Raw genomic sequence first — 15,012 nt, 5'->3', positions numbered from 1 at the left:
AAGACGGAATCGACTCGGCTTGATCCTTCACGACGCCTCGGGGCGTCTCCGCAAGAACGAGTCCACCCATACGGCCTCCTGCGCGAGCCAACCAAATTGCAACTGCGTCTGAGCCAGGAAAGGTGCTAAGGAAAAGCAGCAGTTGTTGCCTTTGCTAGTGTGCATCTGTCCTGCCAGTACAGCCCATATGCCCGTCTCCCGTAACTGCTATGGATGTTTGTCTATACATGTGCATATAACAGGCGTTGGAACATTTCCAACACATAGCTGGCATCACCCCTTCTTGCATGCAAAAGACATACTTGCATTGGGTCTTCTCTCGCTGTGGGATCTACAGGTTGCCATGCGACCTCGGCGTCTATATCTAGCTCGGCGTGCCGAACTGCTGGATTAAGTGCTCGCCTCCAGCCGTCCCTGAGTGTTGCCTCCTCGGGATCCCGAGTTCGTTTGTTGCTGCCTGGCTCCATGGTGGCGTTGTTCCTGTGGCGGTTGTCCGGAGAAGTCATTGGGGGGATTACTGCACGTACCGAGCTGACTTGCGGCTCCCCCACGGCCCTCAGATTCCCGGGTCGAAGGGGGGAATGGGTTCTCCAGCCATCTGCAGGTGCACGTTTTTGTCCCCGTGGTCTGGCGTCCTCTTCACCTGTAGGTGGCTGCCGGAATCGAGGCGCTGCGCCAGGGTTTTTCGTTTGCTCGACAGGTGAAGCGACATAAGAAGAGCGGCGAGCGCGTAGTGAATGGGGAGAATGCATCGACACGTGAGGCGTCTGCAGCTCCCGCAGAGCTCCAAGCAGACCACCATCGGCAGGGGTGTCAGGTGCTTCGCCAGCTGCAGCGACGGCTTGACCTGGCTCCCAGCTGGGTCTTAGCAAACCCGTTGTCTGGGACTGCGGGAACTGCTGTTGAATTAACTGGGTCAAGTTAGCCTGAATGTAGAGAGAAAGATAGCTTGATAGATTGCCAATAATTACATGCACAGGATATCAAATCCCTGCTGTAGCACTAACGAGTGGAGGCTGTAGGCTCGCTCACGAGTTTGGTGCACTTGTCGGCGATGAAGCTGAGGCTTTCCTTATAATTGGAGCTCTTTGCATCAGAAGATGCAGGCGGCTGTTGCTGCGCACGCTCAACAATTCCGAAGGTTGGGTCTTGGCGTACCTTCTCAAGGGCTTTTACTCTCTCAGTAGCCAGAAGCAGCTGCTGCTGCTTTTTCATCAGCTCTACTGATAACTGCAATCACACGAAGCAGACGAATTAACACCTGGCATGCACCCAACACTCTGCATGCATCCAGGGCTGTTGGTTGTTTGATATATATCTAGCCCCGCTTATGCATAGCTGTCAACAATTGCTAGGTGTAAGCAAGTGCTTCGCTAGCTGTAAACGACTGCTTAGCATGCTTTACAACCGCGCATTTCATCCGTATCGGGTGCGTTTCAGATTATAGGTTCGTGTGCCTCTTGGTGTGTGTTGGCTTACACCTCTGGCTTCTTCGACAACGGACTCTTCTTCCTGGTGCGCTCGGACTGCCTCTTCACGTAGTTGAGCAACTTGAACCCTGAGATCTTCAACTGCTGTATCCGTCTCAGCTTTTTTCGTCCATGCGGCAGCCACACAATCACGGCACAGCAGTTCAGCGATTCTTGCACGGCTAGGTACCATAGTATCAGCTTGCTGCAGAAGACGTACTGTGTGCACGCACGGGATTCCGAATCAAGGAGCAGCTCACCGTTGGCGCTTGCAGAACCTGAAGCAATTCTATTCAATCCAGCGCTCGTCGCCTGTGCACTGCCACATGTACACTGGTAGCTTCGAGAGAGAACTTGCCACCGGTCCAGCCACATCTGAGAACGGGCCAAGCCACACCCAAACAGGTACGAGATTGCCAGAACAGGAGCAACCCATGCGAAGCGCAGGACCAGTCCCAGCACGTTCTTACAAGACCGTAGCTGGCAGGGACGGGGAGCGCTACGAACCTCAAATACAGCCAGGCGGCGTTCGTGTACGCTTAGAAACGCCACGGCTTGCAATGCCGGGTGCTTGAGAAGCTGCTGCGTCAAATCCTCCGAAGCATCTGATACGCCGCTGCCGTCTTGCCCTCGAAGGTCTGCACCGGCCGCAGCTGAGGCCTTGACTGTCTGAATGAGATGACTAACTTCTTCCTGGATAGCCGTCTTTGCCCCTGTGCGAAGCTTCTCCAGCAAAGCGGAGGTTAGCTCGGAGGGGCCTCCGAGGGCCCGGGAAAGACAGGACACACAGCACGCATTTACGGAGGAACAAAACGCTTCGCCTGCCCTTAGGGCTCCCCAGTCACAGCTGAAAGACCCGTCCTCCTGCCAGAATGACGACTTTGATTCGTTTTGTTGGGGAAACAGTGGGGGCCAGCGGACATCCTTTGACAAAGACAGCAACCCAATCGAGTGCGATGCACTTGCGGTGTCTGAACCCTTCGCATGCAGCTCTCTCTGTTCACCAAGAGCCTCCAAATTGGCAAGGGGCCGTTGGAATCTCCCCACTGACACGGGAGGGATTTTAGGACGGTGACACGGCAGGCGTACTTCACCCGCACCCGCATGGTTTGCGGAACGGCCGCTGCATGCAGGACCGGCTTCTGAAGGTCCATCGGTCGTTGCCATTTTATATGCGTCTTTCTTCTAGCTCGGTACGATGAGAAAACCAAGGTGGAAATCAGGCCAACACCGTTCTGTGCCTACGTCCAAGACAAACACTTGTCTGTGTAGATGAGACAATGAGAGGCCGCCCGTGGGCCCATTTCAGCGTATTTTAGGCTTCGAAAAAAAGAACCTGTCACCACCCGCCCTGTATATATGAGAAGAGTGCACAAAGAAGCAGCTCTTCATAGCCGCCTCGTTCTGTTCCCTCTACCCGCCACAGTGAGGTGGCACAAAGACGAAGTGCCGCGCGCACACGCAACGTGAGAAGCCTGCGCACAGGCCCAAAGCACCTATTTATAGGATAATGTGAATGATGTGTATTGTTCAACAAGAAATTTTATACACAGCAAACTGGCGAATGAAACGTGTACCAGCACCTGGGAGTAGGGGCCCCCTCTGTCCTTCCCCCCCCTCCCCTCCCGTAGGGAACAGAAGCTGGGGTCTGGTTATGACAGCTGCGTTTCTTTTTGACTAGCAAGCCGTTTAAAAGCATATATTTCCAAGGGAACAATTTTAAGGAAGCGTGAAGAGGTTGATGCCTACCGCAACATGCAGTCGCCAGCCCTTACCCACCACCCACCCGAAGCAGCAACCCATAGTGGCTCAAGGTCAGGTGTTGCTAGCTGTGGCTTGGGAGGGGCCCAGGGCCCTGCGGCCAAAGGCGCAGTCTGGGTTTCCTTCTTAACTTAGGTGCACCTTGCGTAAAGACACATGTAAACTTATTTGTAAATCGGGAAATATTTGGATATTGGGGAGGGTTCGGCGCCGAAGCAGAGCTCCCTAGAGTGGTACTTCACCTGGCTACTGCCAGTCCGCGAGGCCCAGGCCCATTGGTTCACATATATTTTATATGCGGTTTGAAGGTGCCAGAACCTGGTATATCAAATCCTGTGAGTTTCCAGCTCTATATAAGTGTTTGTTGGGAAAGACTGAACGGGGTCCAGCTCGGGTGTCGCAGCTCGCAGCAGCAAATGCATGACTCCGTTTGACTTGATGATGCTTCGAGTGGAAGCGGGACACATCCGTCTGTGACGGCTCCAGCTGAGCTGCCCCTTTGTGAATCGTCACTGCTGACGTCTTCATCGAACTCACATGGCTAAATTACCCGCACAGTGCACCCAGCAGACTGTCCCGAGAGAATCGAAAACTTTCTGCCATCTAGTCCATAAGAACTCGATTGCTTAGGCCATTCTCACTGTACCCATCGTTATTTGGGGGGTTTGTGGTTTGCATATCTGTCGCGAGACCCCCAAGGCACCATGGGGAGCCCCCACGGAGTTGCTTGCAAATGCTGCTTTATTACGGATGCGCGGGGAACATCGCAAGCCAGTTTCCCATGTCACATCTTTGCGTGCAGAACGTGGCGTTGATTCATTTGATAGAAGTACCTGCTTTATTACGTACATCAAGGCTGCAGCCTTGGGAACGAGCTCTCTTTTCAGGGCGTCACCGACACGGTGTAGCACCTACGAGCGAAGATGGGGGACGCTACGGAGAGGATTCATATAAAGAATTGCTACGGTAAGTTCTTTGTGGGATGCTGACAGTGAGGGCATCGTTGCAGCCTCGCTATATCTCAATAGTTATTCTCTTTAAGCCTCCGTTACGCGTTCGTTTGCCGCTTTAGAAGATATTTTCTCGAATCAGCCTTTCTTCTCAACTTTCAGGCCACAGTTGAGGAAAGATTTTCTTTCTTTGCCATTTCTTGCTTTTCAGCTGAGCCGTGGAAGGTCCCCTACTCGGACATCCGCTTGGCGAGCAAGCAGACCGAGTCCGTCGGAATGGCCTGCAGCTATCGATATGTTGCGGTAAGTAGCGACAGGCCGAGCATTTCCTGTAACTATCCCTCACTCTTGTAGCTTAGAAGGTTTCATTTAATTTACATGAATAGTGAAGGCTGGGGAATGAAATGTAGTTTGGGGACGGGGCGTAATCTATCTCAGAGTCTGTTCTTAAAGAACTCATTAGTCTCAAGGAGATACATGGCGTAAACCTGATAATTGTGCTTGCCCCATTGATCACCCAGAGACACACATGTACTGTGCATTCCACATTGGAAACAGGCCCCATGGGATGTCGGTGGGGGAGGTATGATGGGCCTCATTAACCTAGCGGACTGTGGCCGTAACCCTCCCGTGACGAAGATAAAGGGACACACTGGATCTATACAAGACCTGGCATTCAGCCCTTTCTATGAGTCGATTCTTGCCTCTGGATCAGAGGGTCCGTCAGCCACGCTGGGGCGTCAAGTGCCCCTCACGCTCTTCCTACTGCATGCTTGCCCAACGTGGAGCATGCGGCTACACGGGATTTTTTCAACACTCTACTAGAGATACTAGGCCACTGCAGTTCCCCTCTGCGCCGGCCGAAGGCCAGCCGAGCGTGGATTTAGTGTTGGGGGTTGTTCGCTCATAGTCTCTTGAGGGGGCTCTAATTCTGGTGGCGGAGATCCAATAGACCACTCTGTTCATGGGAGGTTTTTGTGCAGACATGACGATCCGCATTTGGGACGTCCCCAGCGATCCGCCTCCTGGGCACGAGCTAAAGGACCCCGTAGCCATCCTGACGGGCTCTGCCAAGAAAGTAATCGCTACAGAATGGAACCCTGTAGCGGATTTTATCCTTGCATCGGGTTGCTTCGACGGGACCGTTGCGCTTTGGTAAGTAGTGGCCGAAACGACGTGTTTTCCTCGAGTGGCGTGTTTCTCCTGTACAGCAAAGGGAATGGAGATCACAAACTTGAAATAGTGCTGTTTAGTGAAATAGTCGGTGAACATCTACTGCCGAGCTCTTGACTCTTCCCGCCCTTCGGGGGCATTAAATTGCAAGGATTATTTGGCCACCACGGCAAACACCAGCAGGAGGCGCCCCCTATTCAGTGATATATAGTATAATTAAAAAAACATCAGTAACGAGTTTGGGGACGGGCTTTCTCGTGTGTTTCTTTGAATGCCTCAGGGACGTCGATTCAGCGTCCTTAGTCAATTCGATCTCGCTGAGCGACTCGGTTCTTTCTGTTAAATGGAGCAACTGCGGGTCAGAGTTTCAGCGGCTAGGCTAGCTGGTCTCCACTAACTTTCTGTGTTGTAGTTGCGCTTCGCATTGCTTTTCCCCACGTCGGGGGAAAGCCTTCAAATTTCTTCCGCGCATTTTGCCATGTCTGTGTAAAACAGAGACAAACTCGCTACAACAAGCAAAGATAAAGCCCTCAGCATAATTGACCCCCGAGCAAAGAACGTTGTGGCCTCAGTCACCTGCCACGAGGGCCCCAAAGCAACTAAATGCTGTTGGGTCGATGGATTCGCTGGCGCCGCTGGCCATGTGCTCACTACTGGAAGTAGCAAGACTAACGTTAGGGAGTTACACCTGTGGGACGTCAAGAACATAACCAAGCCGTAAGAGGGGGAGGTGTACCATTAGCGATGCAGAGATGCATTGAATGTGCCCGCACGCGCATACATTTCGTGCATACCTTTTGTTCTCGGGCTTGAGCGTTTTTTGCAGTTTAATGGGTAAGATTAGCGTGGCTACCACAGTGCACATCGAGTTATATTTGTAGCTTGAGGGAACTGCTTCGACACTTTGTGCGGTTGACTCTCATCAGGCTTGTTCGCGTGGAAATTGACCGTGGTTCGCAGCCATTGTATCCAATCTTCGACGAAACCCTCGGGATGCTCTATGTGGCAGGCAAGGTAGGGAAAGCTTTTAATACATGCTGGTTGGTACTGCTATTTAGCTCCACTATGGGCCCTCTGCTCAGACAACCGCTTTTTCTGCCTTCGGCTGGAGTCCTGAGTTTATATCATTGTGCTGCCAAGGGCGGCGCTACGGTGCCACCTATTTCACCACGTTGTGCAAAAGCACCTCCTAGTTTGTCTCACGCACTCTCAGGGCGACGGCAACCTACGGTACTTCCAGTTATGTGGGGGAGAACTTCGTCGTGTTGACGAGTACCGATCGAACGTCCCCATCAAGTCTTTCTGTTTCATTCCAAAGCTGTAAGCTAATGTTTGTTCCCTAGGCAGTGTTGCCTCAGCTCCTTACTCGGCTATTGCAGTGCTTCCGACTGCGACGTCAGCCAGCGAACTGGACTCGTCGGCTCTGTAGACAAACGCATTCTAGTGCACACACCAGAAGCAGGTTTCTGTGTTCATCCGGCGACGTCATTGATGGTTATCAGTCGCTCTGTGCGAACTTGTGTATTGTTGAAGGGCTGTTGACCAGAAGCGGGCGGAGGTAGGGCGGATGCTCAAGAACGAGAATGGAAAGGTCCTTCTTCCCGTTTCATTTATTGTCCCCCGAAAGAACATGGACGTGTTTCAGGCTGACCTATACCCGCCTACTCCTGGCGTCGATGCAGCCCTGGTAAGACTAAATATTACTGGGAGGTTGGTGAAACATGTACTTCAACAGTGCTGCACCTCAAAATTTTACAGGTTGTCTGCTTATGAGAAGAGCCTGATAGCGGCTAGCTCGCTTCATGACACTCTTCATGCAGTGCCCAAAGACAGGTGTCGTTCTTTATGCATCCGCAGACTGCAGCTGAGTGGCTGTCCGGGAAGAATGGAGAAGTCAAGCGGATTGTGCACCAGCCTGGTAAGTTTCCCCTGCGAGTTACGTCCTATATGATTTCGCCGAGTCGCCTTTCACTGTGTTAGTTGCTTACGCTGCGAGTCTGATAGCCTATGCTCCCCCATCGCACCCAGCGTGATTCGACTTTTCAGGAAACACTCCGCAGTTCAAAGGGGCTGCGAAGAGTCGCGTAACCCAAGCAGGAGGAGTTCGGAGGCTTGAATCTGTCAGAAGCGTTTCTGAGCAGGCGCCGTCTGTGTTGCAAAAGACTGTAGAGAAGGCCCAAGACGAGACGAAGAGAGTGAGGCGTTTTGCACCAGGTGGTGCGGCACCAACAGTTCACTGCATGCATGGTGGTGACGGGGCGAGAGGAGGTGCTCGGTCTTGTTGCTGAGAGCGTACGGAGTGGGATTAGTTCCATGGATTAGGGTTCAGGGCGTAGGGATTCGAAAATATTCAGGGCTTATGTGAAGCGGCTTCTGAATCTGTGTGGGCGTGTGTCACAGCTCGACGCCGTCAACAAGTCACAGGAAACGCAGATTCACCAACTACAAGCTCGTATCAAGGAACTTGAACCTGTAAAACAGGACAGTATCGCCTGTTTCCGAACCGCCATGCTTGCTTTTCCAAATAACGTTTTTTACAGCGGACTCCTTGTGTGGGGGGTTTCTTAAAGAGCTTCTTGAAAAGTTTATTGATAGGACTGAGCCGCTTTTGTTTGTGTGTCCCAGCTGGAGGCGAAGGTGAAGCAGCAGGAGGCCAAGATTAAAGCTCTTGAGGTGAATATTAGTTCTACTTTTGCATGCCGTCCCAATGTGCTCCAGTATGTGCACTGCTATCTCCCTTGAACGAAGCGCACTCATGCTGACCGGTCTACTGAATAGCTTCGCGTCCCGACAAGGGCCAGTAACTGAATGGTGCTTTTGCAATACGGGGGACGACTGGGGTCAGAAACGGGACACCGTCTCAGCCTAACTTCTGCTTGTCATGCGACGCAGAGCCAAGTACAAGAATCAGCGAAGCAGAGTTCCAGCACCAGCGTAAGGGATTGAGCCTGACTGGCTAAGCAGCATATTTGAACTCTGCGGACAGTGTTAATTCGTTTTTGACTCCAATTCACGGCGTAGAAATCGCGAGGTCATGCTCTTGTGCGGATGGCCTGCGCTGAAACGGCTTGCGCATGCATGGGCTGCTCATTGAGTGTCTCTCTTTTGCAGTCGGGGGAGTTGGAGGAAAATATGCGGCAGCTTGAAGCCGATAATGTATCACTTCGTGCCCAGCTCGAAGACAGCTCCTCGAAGGTGGTTCAGGCACTGAAAGAATGCAAGGCCAAAGATGCGGAACTGCAGAAGCTCCGTAGTCAGCTGGACGCAGCTGAGAAACAACTGGCGGAGCTAAGCAGCAACATGGCAAGGGCCGAGGGTACATTACACCGAGCTGCTACTTTGTCGGGGCTGGATGAAGGCGTTCGCCAGGAGTTTAACGAAGTATGTTTCTGCATCTTTCCAGCGAGCTGCAGTTGATAGGGCTCCTCCATTAAGTCCTTCGTTTCGCTCTACCGAAAGGTTTATCTGACGTGGCTGTGTAATGCGGTGAATTGCTGCAGATGAGGGACTTCTTCCGGGAGATTCTAGACGGGACACTAGTTGAACTAAACAAGGAATGAGATGCAGTGGCCGCTATGAACGACAGTGTATAGTCATTTCTTGGTTTGTAGGAGGGCGCCAAAAGCATGGGGTGGCACAATGGCACAGCATCCTTCCGCATAGCCGAGTGTTCTTGTGGTTGCGGAGAGATGCTTGTCAATCCAGGACAGCCGCAAAATTTTGTATGCGTGCCTGTCTGTGTAAAAGCGGCTGCGCTAATGAAGATGCGTTTAAGTGGGCTCTTGAGTCGGGCGCGAATACCGCACGACTTCCAGATGCTCTTCTAGATAGCGGAACTGATATGCGCTCCTGAAAAAAGCATGGCGCGTAGCATCTGGGCACCAGCACACAATATTAACTACATTGTCTGATCTGGGTCCCAACACTTCTGACTTGTCCCGTGGGGAGGATTGCCAGCAGGTAACGAGTTGGCCTTCAGCCTTCGGAACCTGTAGTATATCGCTGTTTAGCAAAAATAAGGCTGGCTCTATACCCGAACACGATTCTCTCCAGGCACACTGCTATTCCTCGTTACACCCCCCTTTGACAGGCAATAATGTACAGCGATAGAGAAGGGCACGCCGTACGTAAAGATCGAGGATGAATCGCATACTGGGTATGGAAAGCCCCATCAGCTGCAACGCCCCTTGATTCCTTGGAATTGTTGCTCTATAGGCGTACTGCCTCTCAGGAGTTCCACAGAGCACCGTACTTAACCACCGTACTTAGCACGTTAGCGATTGCGGTCTGAAGGGGACAGTTTGCAGAGCGACGACTCTACAGAGTTACAGTTAATGCCCTACAGCAAGGCTCGGCAGTCAGGAATTTGAGTGAATGTCTCCCTTCACTGGGCATGTGTCAAGTTTGAGGACGGGTAACTAGTGAGCGATGTAGTCCTGAAAATTCCGCGTCTGTGTCAAGAGCCCTTTACAGATAGGGCCATGGCAGGGATACGGTCGTGCGAAAAGGAAAAGAATGAAACCATCTCCTGTGGATGCGTGGGAAGCAATGCCTCCAGGCGGGTTTACACGGGCACAATTCGCGGCAACTGTGAAAGATGAGACGTGCTAGCCTTTAACCCGTTGGAAATATGAGAAACGAGTATGCGGGAAAACATTAAAGTCTAAGACAGAATTGTAGTCGCGAACTTGAACGTAGCCGGGAACTCCAGTCACTGTCTAGTGGTGATCATGAAGGAAGAGGTCCGCGCTGCAGAAGTCAATATGGGTCGGTGTTTTTATATTCAATCGCTGTTATTATATCTATAGAGGCTCTCTCGTATGTTCACTTCTTATTTTGTTGTGTGCTACCCACCGTCGGCACACCAGCATCAGGCCCAAGTCGCTGGGGAGCCCCCGTGCCCACGATCGATACGCTGTTCCATTCCTCCAAACCGCCATAGGTTTCATTTTTATTGTTCCTGCATGCTTCAGCCTTTTCGAACTTATAAGAATGGCGAGAAATTTCTACTATTTGTGATTGGGCGCTCGTGCTTCTCAAAGCCGAGGAGTCCCAGCTGACGTATCTCACAACCCTACTTAGCATTCGTCAGAGTCGCGGCTAAAGCATCTCTTCAAAGAACCGCTCAAGAACGATGAAGCTTTGCACTTTCTTTGTGGAGGTTTAGGTTAACGTATGGCCCCCACTCATCTCCCGTTCCACTTCATGAGTGCAAGATGGGCTTCAGCAGACTGAGGACGAGATCTTGTCAAGTTTCGAGACCGGCGAGTATTTCGCGAGCTGACAGTGCAATTTGGCGTAATGAGATTGAGGGCATTTGAGACGTGGGGGTAGCTGCTTCAGCTGTCTCGGGCTTGCAACGGGGAGAAGTTCACTTGTTCATGTTGAGACGAGAAATGGCGTTCAACAGAGGTCGCCCACTTTGCGCCTGGCGCACAAAGCTCTTCTGCCTTATGGCCCATTTCACTATAGCCTTCGTATGGGCTGCAGAAGATCAAGAGGATTCGTCGGAGTCAGGCGATTCTTCGACTTTTGACGATGTGGTGCGCACAGACTATCCTTACCATGTTTAGCTCTCTTGACTAAGAAGCCAGGGGAATGACTGCGATGCCGTTATGGCTAGTGTATACCTTATTGTGGGTGGAGTTAAAGGAGAGTCGAGACGCCTACGTGGGGGAACTGCCAAGCACGCGAATTTCCCTGAGAATAATACCTACATGTGCTGCTTGCGGTATCACAGGCACCACACATGGCTCCACTCTTAACTTCGAACCTCATGTTGGACCCTCAAAACAGGCTTGGCGAGACATCGGTCACCGAACTCGGTAAGTCGTAATTACTCCTTTAGTTGAACCAGTGCCGTAGAGTGCATAATCGGTTCGCACGTTATGACACAGAGTTTCGATTGTGAAACCAGTTAATTAGCAAACGCTAGTTGCTCGCTTCAGGGCAAGTGCTAGTAACTTCAAAGAGGTACTAGGGGAGGGAGCGCATGGTGTGCGCTTACTTCAGTGAATACACGCCGCTGGTGACTGAGAAAGGGTGCAGACCAGCGTCCGTCGCGCTGAAGAGCCAACCCAGGAACCTCTTTTATTTGGCTAATTAGAGCCGCTGCTGTCCGTATGTGCTGTGCTGCATATTGTGGTGTTACAGCCGACTTAGTGAAGCGCCTTGAGCATGCAGAGGACGAGATGTGGTCGACTGTAGAGAAGGACCATGACCTCATGAAGGAGCTGGCTCATATACCCCTAAATTCGTTGGAGTTTGGAAAGCAGCAGACTGATGCCATAGAGAGAGTTATAAACGGACTCAAGCGGAAGATTGCCATGTTCAGGTGGCAGTATCGCGAACTGCTGGAGCTAATAAGCTCAACCGCCATCCAGAACGCCGGTGAGAAGGTGCAGAAGATTATGTGCTCTGCGCAGATTGTCACACCTGGGATAGATGCCGAGACGGCTGACAGCGAGGACGTCATGCAATTCTGTCTAGGCACATTCAGAATATGTACTCGCACAATAGTGGTTGGTGCCTAGTGTCACGGAATGACAAGCACAATTAACACCTACTCTTGAGACATAGCTGTTCCGTTGAGTACAGGTATCCGATATAAGCCAGTTCTGATCTCCTCAATATGCAATGCCCCGTCAGGCATCTGTCTGGCCTCCGGCACGGCTTGCTGTCGGTGCTAATAGTTGACGGTGCTGCCTAGTGACTGCAGAAGGTCTATGCACTGTTAGTGTTGGATGCAGGGGTCACCAGGGAGCGGCTTGGGAAGCTACGGATGCGGGTGAGCGACGCTGTACGCATGGTGTCTGTTATTGCATTGGAGGAATTTGGGGCATTCGCCAGTCGCCTGAAATCCACGCCTAAGGAGCGAGTTCTGCTGGCTCGCGAGTATGGCGCTGAAATGGCACTCAGCACTCATCGAGTGGAGCTCATGGAAAAGAAGTACAAACAGGTGAGAACACCGAAGCGACCAACGACCTAATGCTGACGCAAAACGTTTAACTTGCACGAAACTGAAGCTAGATGCAGGGCCAGTATGTCTAGGGCGGGGGTGAGTTTTGAAAAATGGTCCCGTCATCTTGTGGTTGCACCTAAAAGCCAGGCACCGTTGTAAATGCGTAGCTGTTCTATGAGCGTGTTGCTGGTTTATAAAGAAGGTAGTCACCTGCGTGCGAGTTGATTGTTGCGCAGCTGTGCGACGCGTATGATAAAATCGTGGACCGCGTACAGCACTGGGATAAAGAACTAACTGCCCATTCCATCAGAATGTCCGAAAGGGCAATGGAGGAAATGCGCATTCAGATGGACAGCTACGCTAGTGCTGCAGGAGCTGCAATGTCCGTCAAGGAAACGGAGTTCACGCGTTTCGTGAAGAACTCGAGAATGGAAGAGCTTTACTTTCAGTCAATCATCGAGGACTGCACCGAGCAACTCAGTTCAAAGGGAGTTGCTGTCATTGATGTCAGTAAGGCAAGGGACCCAACTAATCCGGGGATCACCACAGCGGGCGGTTGGATCAGCAAAATAATCGAGGCCATCTCATCGCTAAACTCATCTTGGGCCATGTAAGATCAAATCATAGACACTCCCGGAGCTGTGTTGTTTCACATTTCACAACGTTTCCGTGGATCAGTACTTCAAAATTGCTTTCGGTGGAGATCGATGTTACATTCGGCATTTCAAGCTAGAGTTTTGAACCGTTAAGTTATGGAGAAGCCTTATTTATGATGACAAACGGAGGAGCTTTCCAGCATCTAGATGCATATGCCCCGTTATCTGGCCTTCACAAGACTGTCCATAGTGTTGAGCAGAAACACATAATTGTGACTGTCTCTGTCTATTTGTTTTGTTGCTCAGCTACCCTGCGTTTGTGCATGTGGACGAGCAAGACACGAGGTATCCTGGGGGCTCTAGTCGACTGCAGCTTCAGCCGTCAGTGCGAACGATTCAGGCTGCAGTGGAGCCATTGTTTAAGGAGCCAGGCTTATCTCAGTACTCCGTAATTTCAATTAGTCAACTATTGACACGCATTGTTGTCGCATCAACCAATGTTGCTGGAATGGCTGTCTCGCCGGTTTCGGTTTTTGCTTCAACTGAGCCTGCTGTTGTAACGTCGGCGAAACATTTTGGTTTTCACTTCACTCGACGTCTGACACACCTTAAGGCATCAGACTTCAGCATCACGAGCAACGACCAGAAGGTTCTTATCGCCTATGTCGGCCAGACCCCGCGTGAGTCAACACCCGACACCAGAGGTGCATAGTGAGGTAGTTAACCAAGCTTCCTCCCCGACAGCATCTAGGCACATCGCAAGGGATGTTTCCTCCATGTAACAAGGCATCGCTAAGCTGCGTGTAGGTGTGAGGTAACACGTCAGGATTTGCCCCATGCAAGATTCGCGTACTTCAGTAAGCCTGCGGCAATACGTCTTCCAGTTCCATGTTTGCTGCGTGTTGAACGGGCTTCGTTTTTTGTCATGCAGTGGCCGAATTTAAAGGCAACGAGATGAATTTGGGCTGGCTTTCTCAGTTAGGCACCGCCATCGTTTCGTTTTTGTCATTTGATGCAACCGGCCCTTTCGAATTGCTCGAGCTGCGATCGCGAGTTAGGAATGAGCTTGCTTATGTGGCCGCAATCGAACGCAACACAAGTACACGGCTGCTATCTGGGGCCCTAGCCAGCAGCTACGATACACTTTTGGCTGAAGGAGATTCGGACCTCGGATACTTCAAGCTCTTCGAGAGGCACAACACGGCAGTATTCGTGGGAATTACGTCGTTGCCACCGTTGCAACTGCCACTGTCTTCCTTCCTAAGGTAATTGAACTGATCTGCACAACACGCAGTGGCTTGCCAGCAACTCGGCAGCACCGCTGTCAGGGTCTTCGTTGACCTTCAGAGCTGACCGCTGTATTGTTGCTTTTCAGGGCAGCTGCATTTATCATGCGAATCGAAGTTGCACGCTCCGCTTATGGACAAAGAGAATATGTGGTGCCCTCAAGGGATACTGTCCTGCAAGCCCTGACTCATCTCCTCCTTTACCCCATGATGGGAGACGCCCAGGCGCTCGTTCGCACACAGCTGAAGCGAGACACACGGTTTCCGTTTCTCCGCGTCAAGTCTGGCGTATCATTAGGCTACCTGATAACATCTCAGAGACGAATTCTGCTCGGACGGGACCATCTTGCAGATCTCAGAAGTCAGCACGTTCGGAGGAACTCGATGGTGGCGACTCTGACGTCATACGTTTCCACTGATTTCATTCCACAGAATGTGGAATCTCTTAGAGGCAAGTTGGATGGCCGTTTGCTCTATGTGCAGGTTTGCATTATCGGTGAACAGTGCAACTGACAGTGTGAGGCGGAGTACGCACTGCGCTGCAGTAGTGTGATTACGTTGCAAGCAAAGGCGGACGGCCTGCCGTTATGCTAACTTCGCTCAGCCGAAATTGCTGTGTGACCACTACGGAGTTAATACACCGCCAGCGGCACCATGGCTACAGTCTTCCACTATATGCAACCTTGTAGCGATAAGTGGTGCTTTCGGTTTCATTTAGCGGGCTTGCTGCTTGCTGCTGATGGCCCGCCCACACACCGAGGGGGCATTTCAACTGGCAGACATTCTCGTACAAAAAGTTTGACGCGCTGCATGTGG

General features: G+C 51.6%; 3 protein-coding genes across 3 annotated transcripts; 2 read left to right on the top strand and 1 right to left on the bottom strand.

Annotated features, from left to right (window-relative positions):
* Window positions 1–27: 27 nt before the first annotated feature.
* EMH_0014800 (uncharacterized protein) lies at window positions 28–2,636 on the bottom strand (the record flags this gene model as incomplete). The annotated part of the gene is made up of 4 exons (XM_013495486.1): window positions 28–78; window positions 303–926; window positions 1,033–1,230; window positions 1,482–2,636. 4 exons carry the CDS (start codon window positions 2,634–2,636, stop codon window positions 28–30), a joined length of 2,028 nt encoding a protein of 675 aa, XP_013350940.1.
* Window positions 2,637–4,153: 1,517 nt separating this feature from the next.
* EMH_0014690 (Coronin, related) lies at window positions 4,154–8,913 on the top strand (the record flags this gene model as incomplete). Its single annotated transcript, XM_013495485.1, has 16 exons — window positions 4,154–4,196; window positions 4,392–4,483; window positions 4,739–4,898; window positions 5,164–5,335; window positions 5,634–5,711; window positions 5,849–6,070; window positions 6,280–6,367; window positions 6,567–6,673; window positions 6,887–7,040; window positions 7,211–7,271; window positions 7,400–7,548; window positions 7,754–7,825; window positions 7,979–8,026; window positions 8,246–8,287; window positions 8,465–8,734; window positions 8,854–8,913. The coding sequence occupies 16 exons, from the start codon at window positions 4,154–4,156 to the stop codon at window positions 8,911–8,913; spliced, it is 1,818 nt and encodes a 605-aa protein (XP_013350939.1).
* Window positions 8,914–10,749: 1,836 nt separating this feature from the next.
* EMH_0014580 (uncharacterized protein) lies at window positions 10,750–14,709 on the top strand (the record flags this gene model as incomplete). The annotated part of the gene is made up of 8 exons (XM_013495484.1): window positions 10,750–10,896; window positions 11,094–11,178; window positions 11,507–11,743; window positions 12,103–12,311; window positions 12,551–12,924; window positions 13,217–13,614; window positions 13,842–14,175; window positions 14,286–14,709. 8 exons carry the CDS (start codon window positions 10,750–10,752, stop codon window positions 14,707–14,709), a joined length of 2,208 nt encoding a protein of 735 aa, XP_013350938.1.
* Between the last annotated feature and the right edge of the window lie 303 nt (window positions 14,710–15,012).

Source organism: Eimeria mitis, genomic scaffold (assembly GCF_000499745.2).
Source record: "Eimeria mitis Houghton genomic scaffold, Emh_scaff16, whole genome shotgun sequence".
Lineage (NCBI taxonomy): Eukaryota > Apicomplexa > Conoidasida > Eucoccidiorida > Eimeriidae > Eimeria > Eimeria mitis.
Note: the sequence above shows the minus strand (reverse complement) of the source record. Positions and strands in the feature narration are given on the sequence as shown.